The sequence below is a fragment of the Pangasianodon hypophthalmus genome, chromosome 25 (assembly GCF_027358585.1).
Source record: "Pangasianodon hypophthalmus isolate fPanHyp1 chromosome 25, fPanHyp1.pri, whole genome shotgun sequence".
NCBI classification, from domain to species: Eukaryota; Metazoa; Chordata; class Actinopteri; order Siluriformes; family Pangasiidae; genus Pangasianodon; species Pangasianodon hypophthalmus.
The window spans coordinates 19,748,341-19,767,040 of NC_069734.1; the positions used below are offsets into that span (position 1 = coordinate 19,748,341).

General features: G+C 42.1%; 1 protein-coding gene across 12 annotated transcripts in view; it reads left to right on the forward strand.

The window, feature by feature from the left end:
* The window catches only part of cacna1ab (calcium channel, voltage-dependent, P/Q type, alpha 1A subunit, b), a 102,296-nt gene that overhangs the window by 14,900 nt on the left and 68,696 nt on the right, over positions 1–18,700 (forward strand). For all 12 annotated transcript variants that reach the window (XM_053229379.1, XM_053229381.1, XM_053229390.1 and 9 more), the window contains 10 exons: positions 4,455–4,546; positions 6,435–6,587; positions 6,698–6,885; positions 6,991–7,094; positions 7,282–7,397; positions 13,539–13,577; positions 13,673–13,759; positions 13,958–14,134; positions 14,249–14,361; positions 17,875–17,987. In XM_053229379.1, the coding sequence (XP_053085354.1) occupies positions 4,455–4,546; positions 6,435–6,587; positions 6,698–6,885; positions 6,991–7,094; positions 7,282–7,397; positions 13,539–13,577; positions 13,673–13,759; positions 13,958–14,134; positions 14,249–14,361; positions 17,875–17,987 (1,182 nt within the window). The remainder of the gene's footprint in view (positions 1–4,454; positions 4,547–6,434; positions 6,588–6,697; positions 6,886–6,990; positions 7,095–7,281; positions 7,398–13,538; positions 13,578–13,672; positions 13,760–13,957; positions 14,135–14,248; positions 14,362–17,874; positions 17,988–18,700) is intronic.

Genomic DNA, 18,700 nt, shown 5'->3' on the forward strand with positions numbered 1-18,700 from the left:
TGTCTCTCCCTCTCTGTCTGTCCCTCTCTGTCTGTCACTCTCTCTCACTCTCTCTCTCTGTCTGTCTCTCCCTCTCTCCCTCTCTGTCTGTCACTCTCTCTCTCTCTCTCTCTCTGTCTGTCACTAGTGAAGTCAGTCCACTGCAGACTGCCAATAGTTGGCACAGTCACGATTCAAGGAGCTTCAAGACACACACACACACACACACACACACACAGGTCTCTGAAGTACAGAAGTGTGTGTTGTTGAATAATGTAAACACTGACCCAGATATAGCAGAAGCCAAAAACATTCATACACAGACACACACACACACACACACACGTTTTGTGTTTAGAGGGGTGTACATGGTGTCCCCAACCCTGTCTCTCACTGTCACTCTCTTGTTCTCTGGTTGCCGAGGTGAAACCGAGATAGATTCCATCAATGACAAAGGACCTGTTGCCACGGTAACAGTTGTGAATGAGAGCAGGTTGGTAACCGTGGAGACATCGTAAATGAGGAATCACCAGTTGCCATGGTGACGCAGGGAGCGGGGAGAGACCGGGAATCTCCCAGCATCGTCTCACATGCTCACACTATAGATAATTCCCACCCTATTCCTAACGTTCATCATGGTCATCATGGTCTGCTCACACACACACACACACACACACACGTATATGTGTCAGGGTCAGAGAGACATATACAGAGGGAGAGAGATGACTGACACAGAGAGACACATTCAGAGAAAGAGAAAGGTACAGAGGGAGAGAATGAGACAGGTACAGAGGGAGAGAATGAGACAGGTACAGAGGGAGAGAGAGAGACAGGTACAGAGGGAGAGAATGAGACAGGTACAGAGGGAGAGAAAGAGACAGGTACAGAGGGAGAGAATGAGACAGGTACAGAGGGAGAGAGAGAGACAGGTACAGAGGGAGAGAATGAGACAGGTACAGAGGGAGAGAGAGAGACAGGTACAGAGGGAGAGAATGAGACAGGTACAGAGGGAGAGAATGAGACAGGTACAGAGGGAGAGAAAGAGACAGGTACAGAGGGAGAGAGAGAGACAGGTACAGAGGGAGAGAATGAGACAGGTACAGAGGGAGAGAATGAGACAGGTACAGAGGGAGAGAAAGAGAAAGGTACAGAGGGAGAGAAAGAAAGGTACAGAGGGAGAGAGAGACAGGTACAGAGGGAGAGAATGAGACAGGTACAGAGGGAGAGAAAGAGAAAGGTACAGAGGGAGAGAAAGGTACAGAGGGAGAGAGAGACAGGTACAGAGGGAGAGAATGAGACAGGTACAGAGGGAGAGAAAGAGAAAGGTACAGAGGGAGAGAGAGACAGGTACAGAGGGAGAGAATGAGACAGGTACAGAGGGAGAGAAAGAGAAAGGTACAGAGGTAGAGAAAGAGAAAGGTACAGAGGGAGAGAATAAGACAGGTACAGAGGGAGAGAGAGAGACAGGTACAGAGGGAGAGAAAGAGACAGGTACAGAGGGAGAGAAAGGGACAGGTACAGAGGGAGAGAGAGAGACAGGTACAGAGGGAGAGAAAGAGACAGGTACAGAGGGAGAGAAAGAGACAGGTACAGAGGAAGAGAAAGAGAAAGGTACAGAGGGAGAGAATAAGACAGGTACAGAGGGAGAGAGAGAGAGACAGGTACAGAGGGAGAGAAAGAGACAGGTACAGAGGGAGAGAATGAGACAGGTACAGAGGGAGAGAAAGAGACAGGTACAGAGGGAGAGAATGAGACAGGTACAGAGGGAGAGAGAGAGACAGGTACAGAGGTAGAGAAAGAGACAGGTACAGAGGGAGAGAATAAGACAGGTACAGAGGGAGAGAGAGAGACAGGTACAGAGGGAGAGAAAGAGACAGGTGCAGAGGGAGAGAAAGAGACAGGTACAGAGGGAGAGAATGAGAAAGGTACAGAGGGAGAGAGAGAGACAGGTACAGAGGGAGAGAATGAGACAGGTACAGAGGGAGAGAGCGATGACTGACACACAGAGAGTCAGGTACAGAGGGAGAGAATGAGACAGGTACAGAGGGAGAGAAAGAGACAGGTACAGAGGGAGAGAGAGAGACAGGTACAGAGGGAGAGAAAGAGACAGGTACAGAGGGAGAGAAAGAGACAGGTACAGAGGGAGAGAATGAGACAGGTACAGAGAGAGAGAAAGAGAAAGGTACAGAGGTAGAGAAAGAGAAAGGTACAGAGGGAGAGAATAAGACAGGTACAGAGGGAGAGAAAGAGACAGGTACAGAGGGAGAGAAAGAGACAGGTACAGAGGGAGAGAAAGAGAAAGGTACAGAGGTAGAGAATAAGACAGGTACAGAGGGAGAGAGAGAGACAGGTACAGAGGGAGAGAAAGAGACAGGTACAGAGGGAGAGAATGAGACAGGTACAGAGAGAGAGCGAGAGAGACAGGTACAGAGGGAGAGAAAGAGACAGGTACAGAGGGAGAGAATGAGACAGGTACAGAGAGAGAGAGAGAGAGACAGGTACAGAGGGAGAGAAAGAGACAGGTACAGAGGGAGAGAAAGAGACAGGTACAGAGGGAGAGAATAAGACAGGTACAGAGGGAGAGAGAGAGACAGGTACAGAGGGAGAGAAAGAGACAGGTACAGAGGGAGAGAATGAGACAGGTACAGAGGGAGAGAATGAGACAGGTACAGAGGGAGAGAGAGAGACAGGTACAGAGGGAGAGAATGAGACAGGTACAGAGGGAGAGAATGAGACAGGTACAGAGGGAGAGAGAGAGACAGGTACAGAGGTAGAGAAAGAGACAGGTACAGAGAGAGAGCGAGAGAGACAGGTACAGAGGGAGAGAATGAGACAGGTACAGAGAGAGAGCGAGAGAGACAGGTACAGAGGGAGAGAGAGAGACAGGTACAGAGGGAGAGAATAAGACAGGTACAGAGGGAGAGAGAGAGACAGGTACAGAGGGAGAGAAAGAGACAGGTACAGAGGGAGAGAATGAGAAAGGTACAGAGGGAGAGAGAGAGACAGGTACAGAGGGAGAGAATGAGACAGGTACAGAGGGAGAGAATGAGACAGGTACAGAGAGAGAGAGAGACAGGTACAGAGAGAGAGAGAGAGACAGGTACAGAGGGAGAGAAAGAGACAGGTACAGAGGGAGAGAAAGAGACAGGTACAGAGGGAGAGAATGAGACAGGTACAGAGAGAGAGAAAGAGAAAGGTACAGAGGTAGAGAAAGAGAAAGGTACAGAGGGAGAGAATAAGACAGGTACAGAGGGAGAGAAAGAGACAGGTACAGAGGGAGAGAAAGAGACAGGTACAGAGGGAGAGAAAGAGAAAGGTACAGAGGTAGAGAATAAGACAGGTACAGAGGGAGAGAGAGAGACAGGTACAGAGGGAGAGAAAGAGACAGGTACAGAGGGAGAGAATGAGACAGGTACAGAGAGAGAGCGAGAGAGACAGGTACAGAGGGAGAGAAAGAGACAGGTACAGAGGGAGAGAATGAGACAGGTACAGAGAGAGAGAGAGAGAGACAGGTACAGAGGGAGAGAAAGAGACAGGTACAGAGGGAGAGAAAGAGACAGGTACAGAGGGAGAGAATAAGACAGGTACAGAGGGAGAGAGAGAGACAGGTACAGAGGGAGAGAAAGAGACAGGTACAGAGGGAGAGAATGAGACAGGTACAGAGGGAGAGAATGAGACAGGTACAGAGGGAGAGAGAGAGACAGGTACAGAGGGAGAGAATGAGACAGGTACAGAGGGAGAGAATGAGACAGGTACAGAGGGAGAGAGAGAGACAGGTACAGAGGGAGAGAATGAGACAGGTACAGAGAGAGAGCGAGAGAGACAGGTACAGAGGGAGAGAATGAGACAGGTACAGAGAGAGAGCGAGAGAGACAGGTACAGAGGGAGAGAGAGAGACAGGTACAGAGGGAGAGAATAAGACAGGTACAGAGGGAGAGAGAGAGACAGGTACAGAGGGAGAGAAAGAGACAGGTACAGAGGGAGAGAATGAGAAAGGTACAGAGGGAGAGAGAGAGACAGGTACAGAGGGAGAGAATGAGACAGGTACAGAGGGAGAGAATGAGACAGGTACAGAGAGAGAGAGAGACAGGTACAGAGAGAGAGAGAGAGACAGGTACAGAGGGAGAGAATGAGAGGTACAGAGGGAGAGAATGAGACAGGTACAGAGAGAGAGAGAGACAGGTACAGAGAGAGAGAGAGAGACAGGTACAGAGGGAGAGAATGAGACAGGTACAGAGGGAGAGAGAGAGAGAGACAGGTACAGAGGGAGAGAATGAGACAGGTACAGAGGGAGAGAGCGATGACTGACACACAGAGAGTCAGGTACAGTGGGAGAGAGACAGACAGATGGAGCTGTCAGTGTTAAGTTTTTTCCACCAGACTTCTTTGTGTTAATTCCTCACTCTCACCTGTCTCTCTCTCTCTCTCTGTCTGTCGGTCTCTCTCTCTCTCTGTCTTCTCCTTCTATCCTTCAGTATTTTATCCACTGTTGGTTCTGAGTTTGATTTGCGGACGCTGCGTGCGGTCAGAGTGCTGCGACCTCTCAAGCTTGTCTCAGGAATTCCAAGTAAGTGTATCTGTGTGTGTGTGTGTGTGTGAGAGAGAGAGAGAGACAGTTTATATGATTTTGTGTTTGAGTTTATTTGATTTTGTACTTTAGCTCCTTCTGCTGGTGATATTCCTTATTCAGTAGTTAGTTTAGTAATGGGTCCTTAGTTGATGATGTCAATAACATGCGTCTCAGGCTGTGGTCATATGGAGTGTTTATGCTCACTGTCATCTATTTTAAGTTAACCTATAAAAAGTCATAATCAGTACAGTCTGTACCTGAATCTGTGATGACTCAGAGCACTGGATCTGGGTCAGGTCACATGGTGTAAATGTAACAAAGATTGTGCAGCTGGACCTTGAAGCATTATGCCATCACGTCTGTGATATCCTGCAGACGCTGTGAGGGTACCTTCCATCACAGATCAGTGTTTAATCCTCTGAGGTGTTTGGAATACATTTGGAGCTGGACTTCTGGAGGAGCTCGTAGTTTGATCCATATCATTCATTGTTTCAAGATGACACTGTAGAGAAATATCAGGAATGTTCTCATTGTGGTTTTCCCCTCACAGGAGCCATAGTGTCACAGTGCAATGTGTATTTAGGATGAGATCTCCAGTACCTTACATTTACGTTTACTCATTTAGCAGACAAAAGCCACTTATAATAAAAATGAGCAGATTAAAGGCCAACAGTGAAAGCTTGGCGGTACTGAGATTTGATCTTACATCCTTCTGATCATTAGTTTAGAGCGCTAACCATTGAGCCACTGCTGCTCACACATTACCTCAAATCCAACAACAATAGATTCTGAATCTGTCCATCAAGCAGACCAGCTTTCTGAAAGTCAGAATGTGTCTAACAGAGCATGGATTCATCATATCTTACCATCAGGAGCAGACACTACATCAAGCACACTAATTTACAGAGTCTGTTGTCCAGTTTGCTGGCTGTGGGTCAGCTGGTGTCGCATTATTGGAAATCAGCCTCATCTTTAAACACATTATGTGCTCTAAGCTCAGAGGGAATGCTGAGGTTCAGATGATGACAGGCTTTCATTTTATCATATGGAGCTAGATGAGTTTGGATGTTGGTCAGATCAGAAGATAAATAAGCAAGGTGAGGTTTTGGGTAAGAACAATCCATTAGAGCCCCTGTGGTCCACAGACAAACTGGTGGCTTTACTGATCCAGATCTTTTCATGAATGTCCACTTCTGTTTAGGAAAAGGGATTATTCTGACTTCAGGATCTCCTCAGTCCTGCTAAAACCTCCTGAGACATATGATGCAAAAATACAAACAGAACAATGCTAATTTACTGTAAGGAACTGTAAGAAGTGGCACACCAGGATCACCAGGATCATGCTTCTTCTAAAAGATCTCCACTTTAACAGGAATGACGTTTGGTCATTATCACTCATGTTCTCACAGGGATGAGAGTTTTTAAGGTGTAAGTAATTTCGAGGAAAAAGAACTGTGAGCTTCTCTGTTGATGAGCAGATGCTCTGTACTCAGGCGAAGAGTGTGCTGGTTTTATGAACATTGCCTACATTATCTCCATCTACTGGTGATGTTCTGTACTGAGTGTTCAGTTATGAGAGCAGAGCGTAGTTGATTATGTCATCAATAAGAAATAAAAAGATATAAATGGAGAAAACCGTGTGTTCTCTGGAGTTTCTTTGTCTGTTGACCTGAGCCATTGTATAAATGGCAACCTGTGTTCTGTAAGTCTTACTCATGTGACAGCACTTTGTTTAATCAAGAACACTGATGGCCATATGTACACTGTAGAAGAGCTTATAGAATATGGAGAGAAGGATGGAGAGGCCACAAACATGATGTGAAACACTGAGACAATGAACAAACAGTACGTGTGTTTATTCGTGTGTTGGTTGTTTATCTTCCAGGCCTGCAGGTGGTGCTGAAGTCCATAATGAAGGCAATGATCCCTCTGCTGCAGATTGGAGTTTTGCTGTTTGTTGCAATCCTCATGTTCGCCATCATCGGCCTTGAGTTTTACTCTGGAAAATTCCACAAAGCCTGTTATGACAATGTCACAGGTAAAAACACAGACAAACAAACACAATCACATTTAACACAACTACAGAAAAAAGAAAAAAGTAGCTAGAAATGAAACCAGCAAATCTTGTGTGTGTGTGTGTTTTTGTAGGAGAGCTTCTTGACGATCAGCTGTGTGGTGATGAGTTACCGGCACGTGTGTGTCCTCCTGGATCCGTGTGTAATGACACGTGGCTCGGACCGAATTACGGAATCACGCAGTTTGACAACATTCTGTTCGCTGTGCTCACCGTGTTCCAGTGCATCACTATGGAGGGCTGGACAGATATGCTTTATTATGTAAGGACACACACACACACACACACACACACACACAAGCAATGAATCCAAGTGTCCAACCTAATAAAACATTTTACTTTGTACCAATTGTGTGTGTTCCTGTAGAGTAACGATGCTTTAGGAAGCACTTGGAACTGGATGTACTACGTCCCGCTCATTATCATTGGCTCTTTCTTTATGCTCAACTTGGTGTTGGGTGTGCTGTCTGGGTAAGTGTGTGTGTGTGTGTGTGTAAAGATCTTGTAAGGATATAATTTGTGTATAGTTTGTGAAGTTACAAAAAAACACAAAAATCATGAATTGTGCCTACAGCAATACAAATATTTTGATATGTGGATAATGTGTGTGTTTTTGTGCATGTGCGTGCGTGTCTGTGTGTGTTGGGGGGGTCCACAGTGAGTTTGCTAAAGAGAGGGAACGAGTTGAGAACCGCAGTGAGTTTCTGAAGTTGCGGAGACAGCAGCAGATCGAGAGAGAACTGAATGGATATCTAGAGTGGATCTGCAAAGCAGGTTTACACACACACATACACACACAAGCAAATGAACACTATATACTATGCTACAAAAAACAAACTATACACCACAATATTACACACTACACTACAACACTACACACAACACTACACCACTACATTCTACACTACATTACAACACTACACTACACACAACACCACTACATTCTACACTACAGCATTACACTACAACACTACACACTACACTACAACATTATACTACATCATTAAACTACAACACTACACTCTACACTACAGCACTACACTACAACACTACAGCACTACACTATAACACTACACACTACACTACAACATTATACTACATCATTAAACTACAACACTACACTCTACACTACAGCACTACACTATACACTACAACACTACACTACATCACTACACGCTACACTACAACATTATACTACATCACTAAACTACAACACTACACTCTAAACTACAACACTACACTCTACACTACAGCACTACACTACAACACTACAGCACTACACTATAACACTACACTCTACACTACAACATTATACTACATCATTAAACTACAACACTACACTCTACACTACAGCACTACACTATACACTACAACACTACACTACATCACTACACGCTACACTACAACATTATACTACATCACTAAACTACAACACTACACTCTACACTACAACACTACACTCTACACTACAACACTACACGCTACACTACAACATTATACTACATCACTAAACTACAACACTACACTCTACACTACAGCACTACACTACAACACTACAGCACTACACTATAACACTACACACTACACTACAACATTATACTACATCATTAAACTACAACACTACACTCTACACTACAGCACTACACTATACACTACAACACTACACTACATCACTACACGCTACACTACAACATTATACTACATCACTAAACTACAACACTACACTCTACACTACAACACTACACTCTACACTACAACACTACACGCTACACTACAACATTATACTACATCACTAAACTACAACACTACACTCTACACTACACGGTACACTACAACATTATACTACATCACTAAACTACAACACTACACTCTACACTACACGCTACACTGCAACATTATACTACATCACTAAACTACAACACTACACTCTACACTACAACACTACACGCTACACTACAACATTATACTACATCACTAAACTACAACACTACACTCTACACTACACGGTACACTACAACATTATACTACATCACTAAACTACAACACTACACTCTACACTACACGCTACACTACAACATTATACTACATCACTAAACTACAACACTACACTCTACACTACACGGTACACTACAACATTATACTACATCACTAAACTACAACACTACACTCTACACTACAACACTACATGCTACACTACAACAATATACTACATCACTAAACTACAACACTACACTCTACACTACAACACTACACTCTACACTACAACACTACATGCTACACTACATCATTACACTACATCACTAAACTACAACACTACACTCTACACAACAACACTACATGCTACACTACAACAATATACTACATCACTAAACTACAACACTACACTCTACACTACAACACTACACGCTAAACTACAACACTACACCCTACACTACAACATTATACTACATCACTAAACTACAACACTACACTCTACACTACAACATTATACTACATCACTAAACTACAACACTACACTCTACACTACAACACTACACGCTACACTACAACATTATACTACATCACTAAACTACAACACTACACGCTACACTACAACATTATACTACATCACTAAACTACATCATTACGCTCTACACTACAACACTACACTCTACACTACAACAATATACTACATCACTAAACTACAACACTACACGCTACACTACAACACTACACGCTACACTACAACACTACACTACAACATTATACTACATCACTAAACTACAACACTACACTCTACACTACAACATTATACTACATCACTAAACTACAACACTACACTCTACACTACAACATTATACTACATCACTAAACTACAACACTACACTCTACACTACAACACTACACTCTACACTACAACATTATACTACATCTCTAAACTACATCACTACACTCTACACTACAACACTACACGCTACACTACAACAATATACTACATCACTAAACTACAACACTACACGCTACACTACAACACCACACTACAACATTATACTACATCACTAAACTACAACACTACACTCTACACTACAACACTACATGCTACACTACAACAATATACTACATCACTAAACTACAACACTACACTCTACACTACAACACTACACGCTACACTACAACATTATACTACATCACTAAACTACATCACTACACTCTACACTACAACACTACATGCTACACTACAACAATATACTACATCACTAAACTACAACAATATACAACATCACTAAACTACAACACTACACTCTACACTACAACACTACACGCTACACTACAACATTATACTACATCACTAAACTACAACACTACACTCTACACTACAACATTATACTACATCGCTAAACTACAACACTACACTCTACACTACAACACTACACGCTACACTACAACATTATACTACATCACTAAACTACAACACTACACTCTACACTACAACATTATACTACATCGCTAAACTACAACACTACACTCTACACTACAACACTACACTCTACACTACAACATTATACTACATCGCTAAACTACAACACTACACTCTACACTACAACACTACACGCTACACTACAACATTATACTACATCACTAAACTACAACACTACACTCTACAGTACAACACTACACGCTACACTACAACATTATACTACATCACTAAACTACATCACTACACTCTACACTACAACATTATACTACATCACTAAACTACAACACTACACTCTACACAACAACACTACACGCTACACTACAACATTATACTACATCACTAAACTACATCACTACACTCTACACTACAACACTACACTCTACACTACAACACTACACGCTACACTACAACAATATACTACATCACTAAACTACAACACTACACTCTACACTACAACACTACACGCTACACTACAACACTACACGCTACACTACAACACTACACTACAACATTATACTACATCACTAAACTACAACACTACACTCTACACTACAACACTACACGCTACACTACAACATTATACTACATCACTAAACTACAACACTACACGCTACACTACAACACTACACTACAACATTATACTACATCACTAAACTACAACACTACACTCTACACTACAACACTACATGCTACACTACAACAATATACTACATCACTAAACTACAACACTACACTCTACACTACAACACTACACTCTACACTACAACAATATACTACATCTCTAAACTACATCACTACACTCTACACTACAACACTACACGCTACACTACAACACTACACGCTACACTACAACACTACACTACAACATTATACTACATCACTAAACTACAACACTACACTCTACACTACAACACTACATGCTACACTACAACAATATACTACATCACTAAACTACAACACTACACGCTAAACTACAACAATATACTACATCACTAAACTACAACACTACACTCTACACTACAACACTACATGCTACACTACAACACTACACTATAACATTATACTACATCACTAAACTACAACACTACACTCTACACTACAACACTACATGCTACACTACAACAATATACTACATCACTAAACTACAACACTACACGCTAAACTACAACAATATACTACATCACTAAACTACAACACTACACTCTACACTACAACACTACACGCTACACTACAACACTACACTACAACATTATACTACATCACTAAACTACAACACTACACTCTACACTACAACACTACATGCTACACTACAACAATATACTACATCACTAAACTACAACACTACACGCTAAACTACAACAATATACTACATCACTAAACTACAACACTACACGCTACACTACAACATTATACATCACTAAACTACAACACTACACTCTACACTACAACACTACATGCTACACTACAACAATATACTACATCACTAAACTACAACACTACACTCTACACTACAACACTACACGCTACACTACAACATTATACTACATCACTAAACTACAAAACTACATGCTACACTACAACAATATACTACATCTCTAAACTACATCACTACACTCTACACTACAACACTACATGCTACACTACAACAATATACTACATCACTAAACTACAACAATATACTACATCACTAAACTACAACACTACACTCTACACTACAACATTATACTACATCACTAAACTACAAAACTACATGCTACACTACAACAATATACTACATCACTAAACTACAACACTACACTCTACACTACAACACTACACGCTACACTACAACAATATACTACATCACTAAACTACAAAACTACATGCTACACTACAACAATATACTACATCACTAAACTACAACAGTATACTACATCACTAAACTACAACACTACACTCTACACTACAACACTACATGCTACACTACAACAATATACTACATCACTAAACTACAACACTACACTCTACACTACAACACTACACACTACACTACAACATTATACTACATCACTAAACTACAACACTACACGCTACACTACAACACTACACGCTACACTACAACACTACACGCTACACTACAACATTATACTACATCACTAAACTACAACACTACACTCTACACTACAACATTATACTACATCACTAAACTACAACACTACACGCTACACTACAACACTACACGCTACACTACAATATTATACTACAACACTACATGCTACACTACAATATTATACTACAACACTACACGCTACACTACAATATTATACTACAACACTACACGCTACACTACAACAATATACTACATCACTAAACTACAACACTACACGCTACACTACAACACTACACTCTACACTACAACAATATACTACATCACTAAACTACATCACTACACTCTACACTACAACATTATACTACATCACTAAACTACATCACTACACGCTACACTACAGCACTACACTCTACACTACAACAATATACTACATCACTAAACTACAACACTACACTCTACACTACAACACTACACGCTACACTACAACACTACACGCTACACTACAACATTATACTACATCACTAAACTACAACACTACACGCTACACTACAACATTATACTACATCACTAAACTACATCACTACACGCTACACTACAACACTACACTCTACACTACAACAATATACTACATCACTAAACTACAACACTACACTCTACACTACAACAATATACTACATCACTAAACTACAACACTACACGCTACACTACAACATTATACTACATCACTAAACTACAACACTACACTCTACACAACACTACACGCTACACTACAACATTATACTACATCACTAAACTACAACACTACACTCTACACTACAACACTACACGCTACACTACAACATTATACATCACTAAACTACCACACTACACTCTACACTACAACACTACATGCTACACTACAACAGTATACTACATCACTAAACTACAACACTACACTCTACACTACAGCACTACACTACAACACTACACTCTACACTACAGCACTACACTACAACACTACACTCTACACTACAACATTATACTACATCATTAAACTACAACACTACATGCTACACTAAAACACTATGCTCTATACTACAACATTATATTACAATACTACACTATAACACTACACTCTACACTGCAGCACTAACATGCTACACTACAACACTAACATACTATACATTACTGCACTACACTACAGCACTAGACACTAGTTTCCCAAAATGTCTTCAGGACAGAGAAGTGTACACTTTCTGGTTTGTCTGTAAAATGACAAGCTGCATTTTTTGTTAGACCGTTCAGTTATAGGAGAACGATCCACTTTGGGCTGGTAACAGTAACCACACATGCTCTCTCTCTCTCTTTCTCTCTCTCTGTCTCTTTACAGAGGAAGTGATTCTGGCTGAAGATGACACTACAGGAGACCGTATGAATTTTATGCATATTAAACCGAGTTTTTGTAGAGGTTTATGTAAATCCTTTTATATCACATTTTGTGTGTGTGTGTGTGTGTGTGTTCAGGCTCTCGCCGCAGACCCACTATAAAAAAGAGTAAAACTGACCTGCTGAACCCGGAGGGAGGACAGGATCACATGGGGGATGCAGTGGGTGAGAGAACAACACACACGGTCACCCTAAACCGATATAAAATACAGAGAACTAAACCACTGAGAGTCTAGCTCTACAGCACCCTCCTTAGTCCTCACCTGGTATTGCTCACATTCTGCTGCACACGTGGTTATAATTATAATAGAAGTGTGTGTGCAGTTGATTACAGTGTGCTAATGTTTGTGTGTGTGTGTGTAGGTCTGAAAGCTGAGGGCTCCAGTTTTAGCAAGAAAGAGCGCCGTTTCCGTATCCTTGTACGTAAGATGGTAAAAACTCAGGCGTTTTATTGGACTGTCCTCAGCCTCGTTGGTCTGAACACACTCTGTGTCGCCGTTGTCCACTACGACCAGCCCGAACTGCTCTCTGACTTTCTGTGTAAGTTTGTGTGTGTGTGCTCATTCTGTACACATGGTCAGGATGTGATAACTGAGTGTTGCGGGATACGATTTTTCTTAATTATGATTGGTGACCTCTGACTTCTGACCCCAGTTTATGCAGAGTTTATCTTTCTGGGCCTCTTCATGATGGAGATGCTGATAAAGATGTACGGATTGGGGACGAGGCCGTACTTCCACTCCTCCTTCAACTGTTTTGACTGTGCTGTAAGTGTCTTCGTATTCTGACCTGCCTCTGTCTCTCTCTCTCTCTTTCTCTTTCTCTCACTCTCTCACTCTCTCTCAATCAGTGCCTAATTGCATGTGATGTAGTTCCTGTTTTCGCATCTTTTGCCAGGAGTTTCTTGCCTGTGTCAGCATTTAAATTATACCATTTGTTCATTTTCATCAATTTCTTCCACTTTTCCCTTCTACCGCATTTTCATGTTTTCGAAGAACGCTTTTGTTTTTGTCTAAAGGCAACAAGTGGAGGCCATCCACGACATGACAAATCTTCGACTAAGATACATTAAACACTCACCATGGCAAACATTCAGCTTGTTCAGTGTGTTGAATGCAGGATGTTTAGTCATTCTTCCTCTGTTATTACTAATAGCTTTATTTGTGCTAAGTGTATATTAGTTAGCTCTCTGATGGAGAAGATTGCAGCATTAGAGAGAGACTCTAGTTAGAGGGTTAGTGAGAGCAGTGTAGTTTCTGTAGGGGAAAGTCTGGATGCCTTAGGCAGAGTTAGCAATCCCCCAACTCCGGCATTAGAGCCCTCACAGCGAGGTGATGACTTGGTGGCATAATTGCAAAGCCAAAGCTAACGCTAAGGCTCGCCCACGGGAGCACCACTCTTCTCTGCTTCACGTGCCCAACAGGTTTGCTCTCCTCAGTGAAGCACCCGCTGAGAAACCTGAAAGAGCTCTGGTTATAGGTGACTCTATTTTGCGGCACGTGAAATTTGCTAGGCCTTTAGGGGCACCAGCAGCTTTAGTTAGGTGTATACCAGGGGCCAGGGCACCGGACATAGCAGGTAATCTTAGGGTCTTAGGCAAGCACAGGTTCTCACAGATAGTTATTCATGTAGGAGCTAATGATATACGCCTTCGTCAGTCTGAGGTTACTAAGATTAACTTGGTAGAGGTGTGTAAATTAGCGAAGGCGATGTCCGATGCTGTAGTATGCTCTGGCCCCATCCCAATGCGGCGTGGCGATGTAGCTTACAGCAGGTTATGGTCGCTGAACTGCTGGATGTCCAGGTGGTGCTCCGAAATCAATGTGGGCTTTATAGATAATTGGAGTAGTTTTGAGGGCCTGTTAGGGCGGGACGGTGTCCATCCCACTCGGGAAGGTGCTGCTCTCATTTCTTGCAGCATAGCACCTAGTCTAAGAACAGGCCAAGTGACAATCCAGAGCCAAGGCCAGGGAGCAGACAAGCAGGCTAAACCGACCGTCTGCTAGCTGTATTGAGTCGTCACTTAGGTTCCACCGTATTGAGACTGTCTGTTCCCCGAGCTAAACAAAAATGTAGAAATACTCAGAAAGTTTGTTTTAGTAACCTAATTAACATAAAATTAAACCAAACCGAATGCATAGCCAGCACCTTTGATCTGCATTTAGGACTGTTAAATATTAGATCTTTTACGTCTAAAGTGCTTATTGTTAATGAAACTATTACTGATCAGAAGTTTGATGTACTGTGTTTAACAGAAACGTGGATTAAACCAAATGAGTTTGTAGCATTAAATGAAGCTAGTCCTCCCGGGTACAGTTACATACATCAGCCCCGTCTAACTGGCAGAGGAGGAGGCGTCGCAGTCATTTATAATGATAATCAAGGCATCACACAAAAACCTAGTCATAAATTCAACACATTCTTTATACCAACATAACATACGTAGCCACTAAAAATAAGTCTACCCAGGTGATTCCAGTAATTATTATTTACAGACCTCCGGGGCCATATTCTGAATTCCTTTGTGAATTTGCGGATTTCATCTCTAACCATTAATTGATGGAGACAATTAATCCAATATTCATTCTGATAACCCAGAAGACCCCCTGAGAACAGCGGTTGTGTCCATTCTTGATTCTGTAGGGGTTAATCAGAATATAATAGGACACACTCATAATGGTGGTCACACTCTTGATTTAATACTAACATTTGGATTAAATATAGATAAATAAATGCTTTTGTTACCTCTAGGTTGGATTATTGTAATGCCTTACTGTCTGGATGTTACAAGCTCCAGTTAGTCTGGAATGAAGCAGTGAGAGTCCTTACTAGAACCAGAAGATATGACCACATCACTCCAATCTTATCCACACTGCATTGGCTCCCAATCAAATTTTGTATTGATTATAAAATACTACTCTTGACCTACAAAGCACTAAATTGTCTCATGCCGCAGTACCTGAGCGAACTTCTGGTCTTTTATGATCCATTTTGATCAAAAGGTGCAGGCTATTTGTTGGTACCTTGAATAGTGCATGCTACAGCAGGGGGTAGAGCTTTCTCTTACAAAGCCCCACAGTTATGGAACAGCCTTCCATTTAGTGTTCGGTGCTCAGACACAGTCTCAGTGTTTAAGTCTAGGCTGAAAACATATTTGTTTAGTCAAGCCTTTAGTGAATAGTTTTTTCTTAGGTACAGGAGCAGGTCTGGAGGTTTCACAGGCATAGAGTGTTGTGGTGAACTGGGATGTTTGGATGCTGTCGCCCCCCCACTCTCACACGTTCACTCAGGTTTGTTGACGGTGGAGTGTCTGGCTGCCTTATGTCCCAGGACTCCCTCATGTCTGTGTTAGCTTCTGGCTCTCCCTTTTAGTTATGCTGTCATAGCTAGTCTTGCTGGAGTCCCTGTTTTTACTCAGCGCAAAATGTACATATTCTTTAACCATTACGTGACAATTACAGTAGCTTACCTAACAATCTCTCTCTCTCTCTCTCTCTCACTCTCTCTCGGTCGAGCTACACATGCTGCTCCTGAGATAGCAGTGATCCTGCCTGATCCATCCTGATGCCCTACTTCTGGTTAAAGTTCTCATCACTTGGAAATCACTCATTGCTGCTGAGGATGGACCAACACGGACAGCCTAAAGTGACATGAGTTTACTGAGGATGGTACCACTTAGAAACCATGAAGATGGCTTTGAACTTTATATGAACAGACTTCAATTCCCATGAACAGTTTTGCACTCAAGTCTCCATCAGTGAACAATTGATTACCAAATAGACTTGATGTGAAAACTATAATGAACTTTTCTGGTTACACAATTGCACTTTTTGACCATATAGTATGCAGTTATAGAAGGGAATTATTTATAATTGCACTATCGGGTGTCACCCAGATGAGGATGGATTCCCTTTTGAGTCTTGTTCCTCTCAAGGTTTCTTCCTCATATTGTCTCAGGGAGTTTTTCCTCACCACCGTCACCTCTGGCTCGCTCACTAGGGATAAATTCATAAATTTAAAATTTTATTTCTGTAAAGCTGCTTTGTGACAATGTCCATTGTTAAAAGCTCTATACAAATAAAAATTAATTGAATTGAAGTCTCTCTCTCTCTCTTTCTGTCTCTTTCTCTATCTCTGTCTCACTGTCTCTTTTTCTCTCTGTCTCGCTCTTTGTGTCTCTGTATCCTTCTGTTTGTGCCATACTGAGGTTCTTTAAAGTGTTCTTTTGTCATGGAATTTGAATAATTAAATGTGTGTGTGTGTGTGTATGTTTGTGTTAGGTGATCGTCGGCAGTATATTTGAGGTGATCTGGGCAGTGATAAAACCTGGCACTTCATTTGGGATCAGTGTACTGCGAGCACTGAGACTGCTCCGGATCTTCAAAGTTACAAAGTGAGTGTTCAATTGTCAGTTCACTTCAGTGTAGCGTGTTCACTGTAGCGTGTTCAGTGCAGCGTGTTCACTTCAGTGCAGTGTGTTTAGTGTAGTGTGTTCACTTCAGTGTAGCGTGTTCAGTGCAGCGTGTTCACTTCAGTGTAGTGTGTTTAGTGTAGTGTGTTCACTTCAGTGTAGCGTGTTCAGTGCAGCGTGTTCACTTCAGTGTAGTGTGTTTAGTGTAGTGTGTTCACTTCAGTGTAGCGTGTTTAGTGTAGTGTGTTCACTTCAGTGTAGCGTGTTCACTGTAGCGTGTTCAGTGCAGCGTGTTCACTTCAGTGTAGTGTGTTTAGTGTAGTGTGTTCACTTCAGTGTAGCGTGTTTAGTGTAGTGTGTTCACTTCAGTGTAGCGTGTTCACTGTAGCGTGTTCACTTCAGTGTAGCGTGTTTAGTGTAGTGTGTTCACTTCAGTGTAGCGTGTTTAGTGTAGTGTGTTCACTTCAGTGTAGCGTGTTCACTGTAGCGTGTTCAGTGCAGCGTGTTCACTTCAGTGTAGTGTGTTTAGTGTAGTGTGTTCACTTCAGTGTAGCGTGTTTAGTGTAGTGTGTTCACTTCAGTGTAGCGTGTTCACTGTAGCGTGTTCAGTGCAGCGTGTTCACTTCAGTGTAGTGTGTTTAGTGTAGTGTGTTCACTTCAGTGTAGCGTGTTCAGTGCAGCGTGTTCACTTCAGT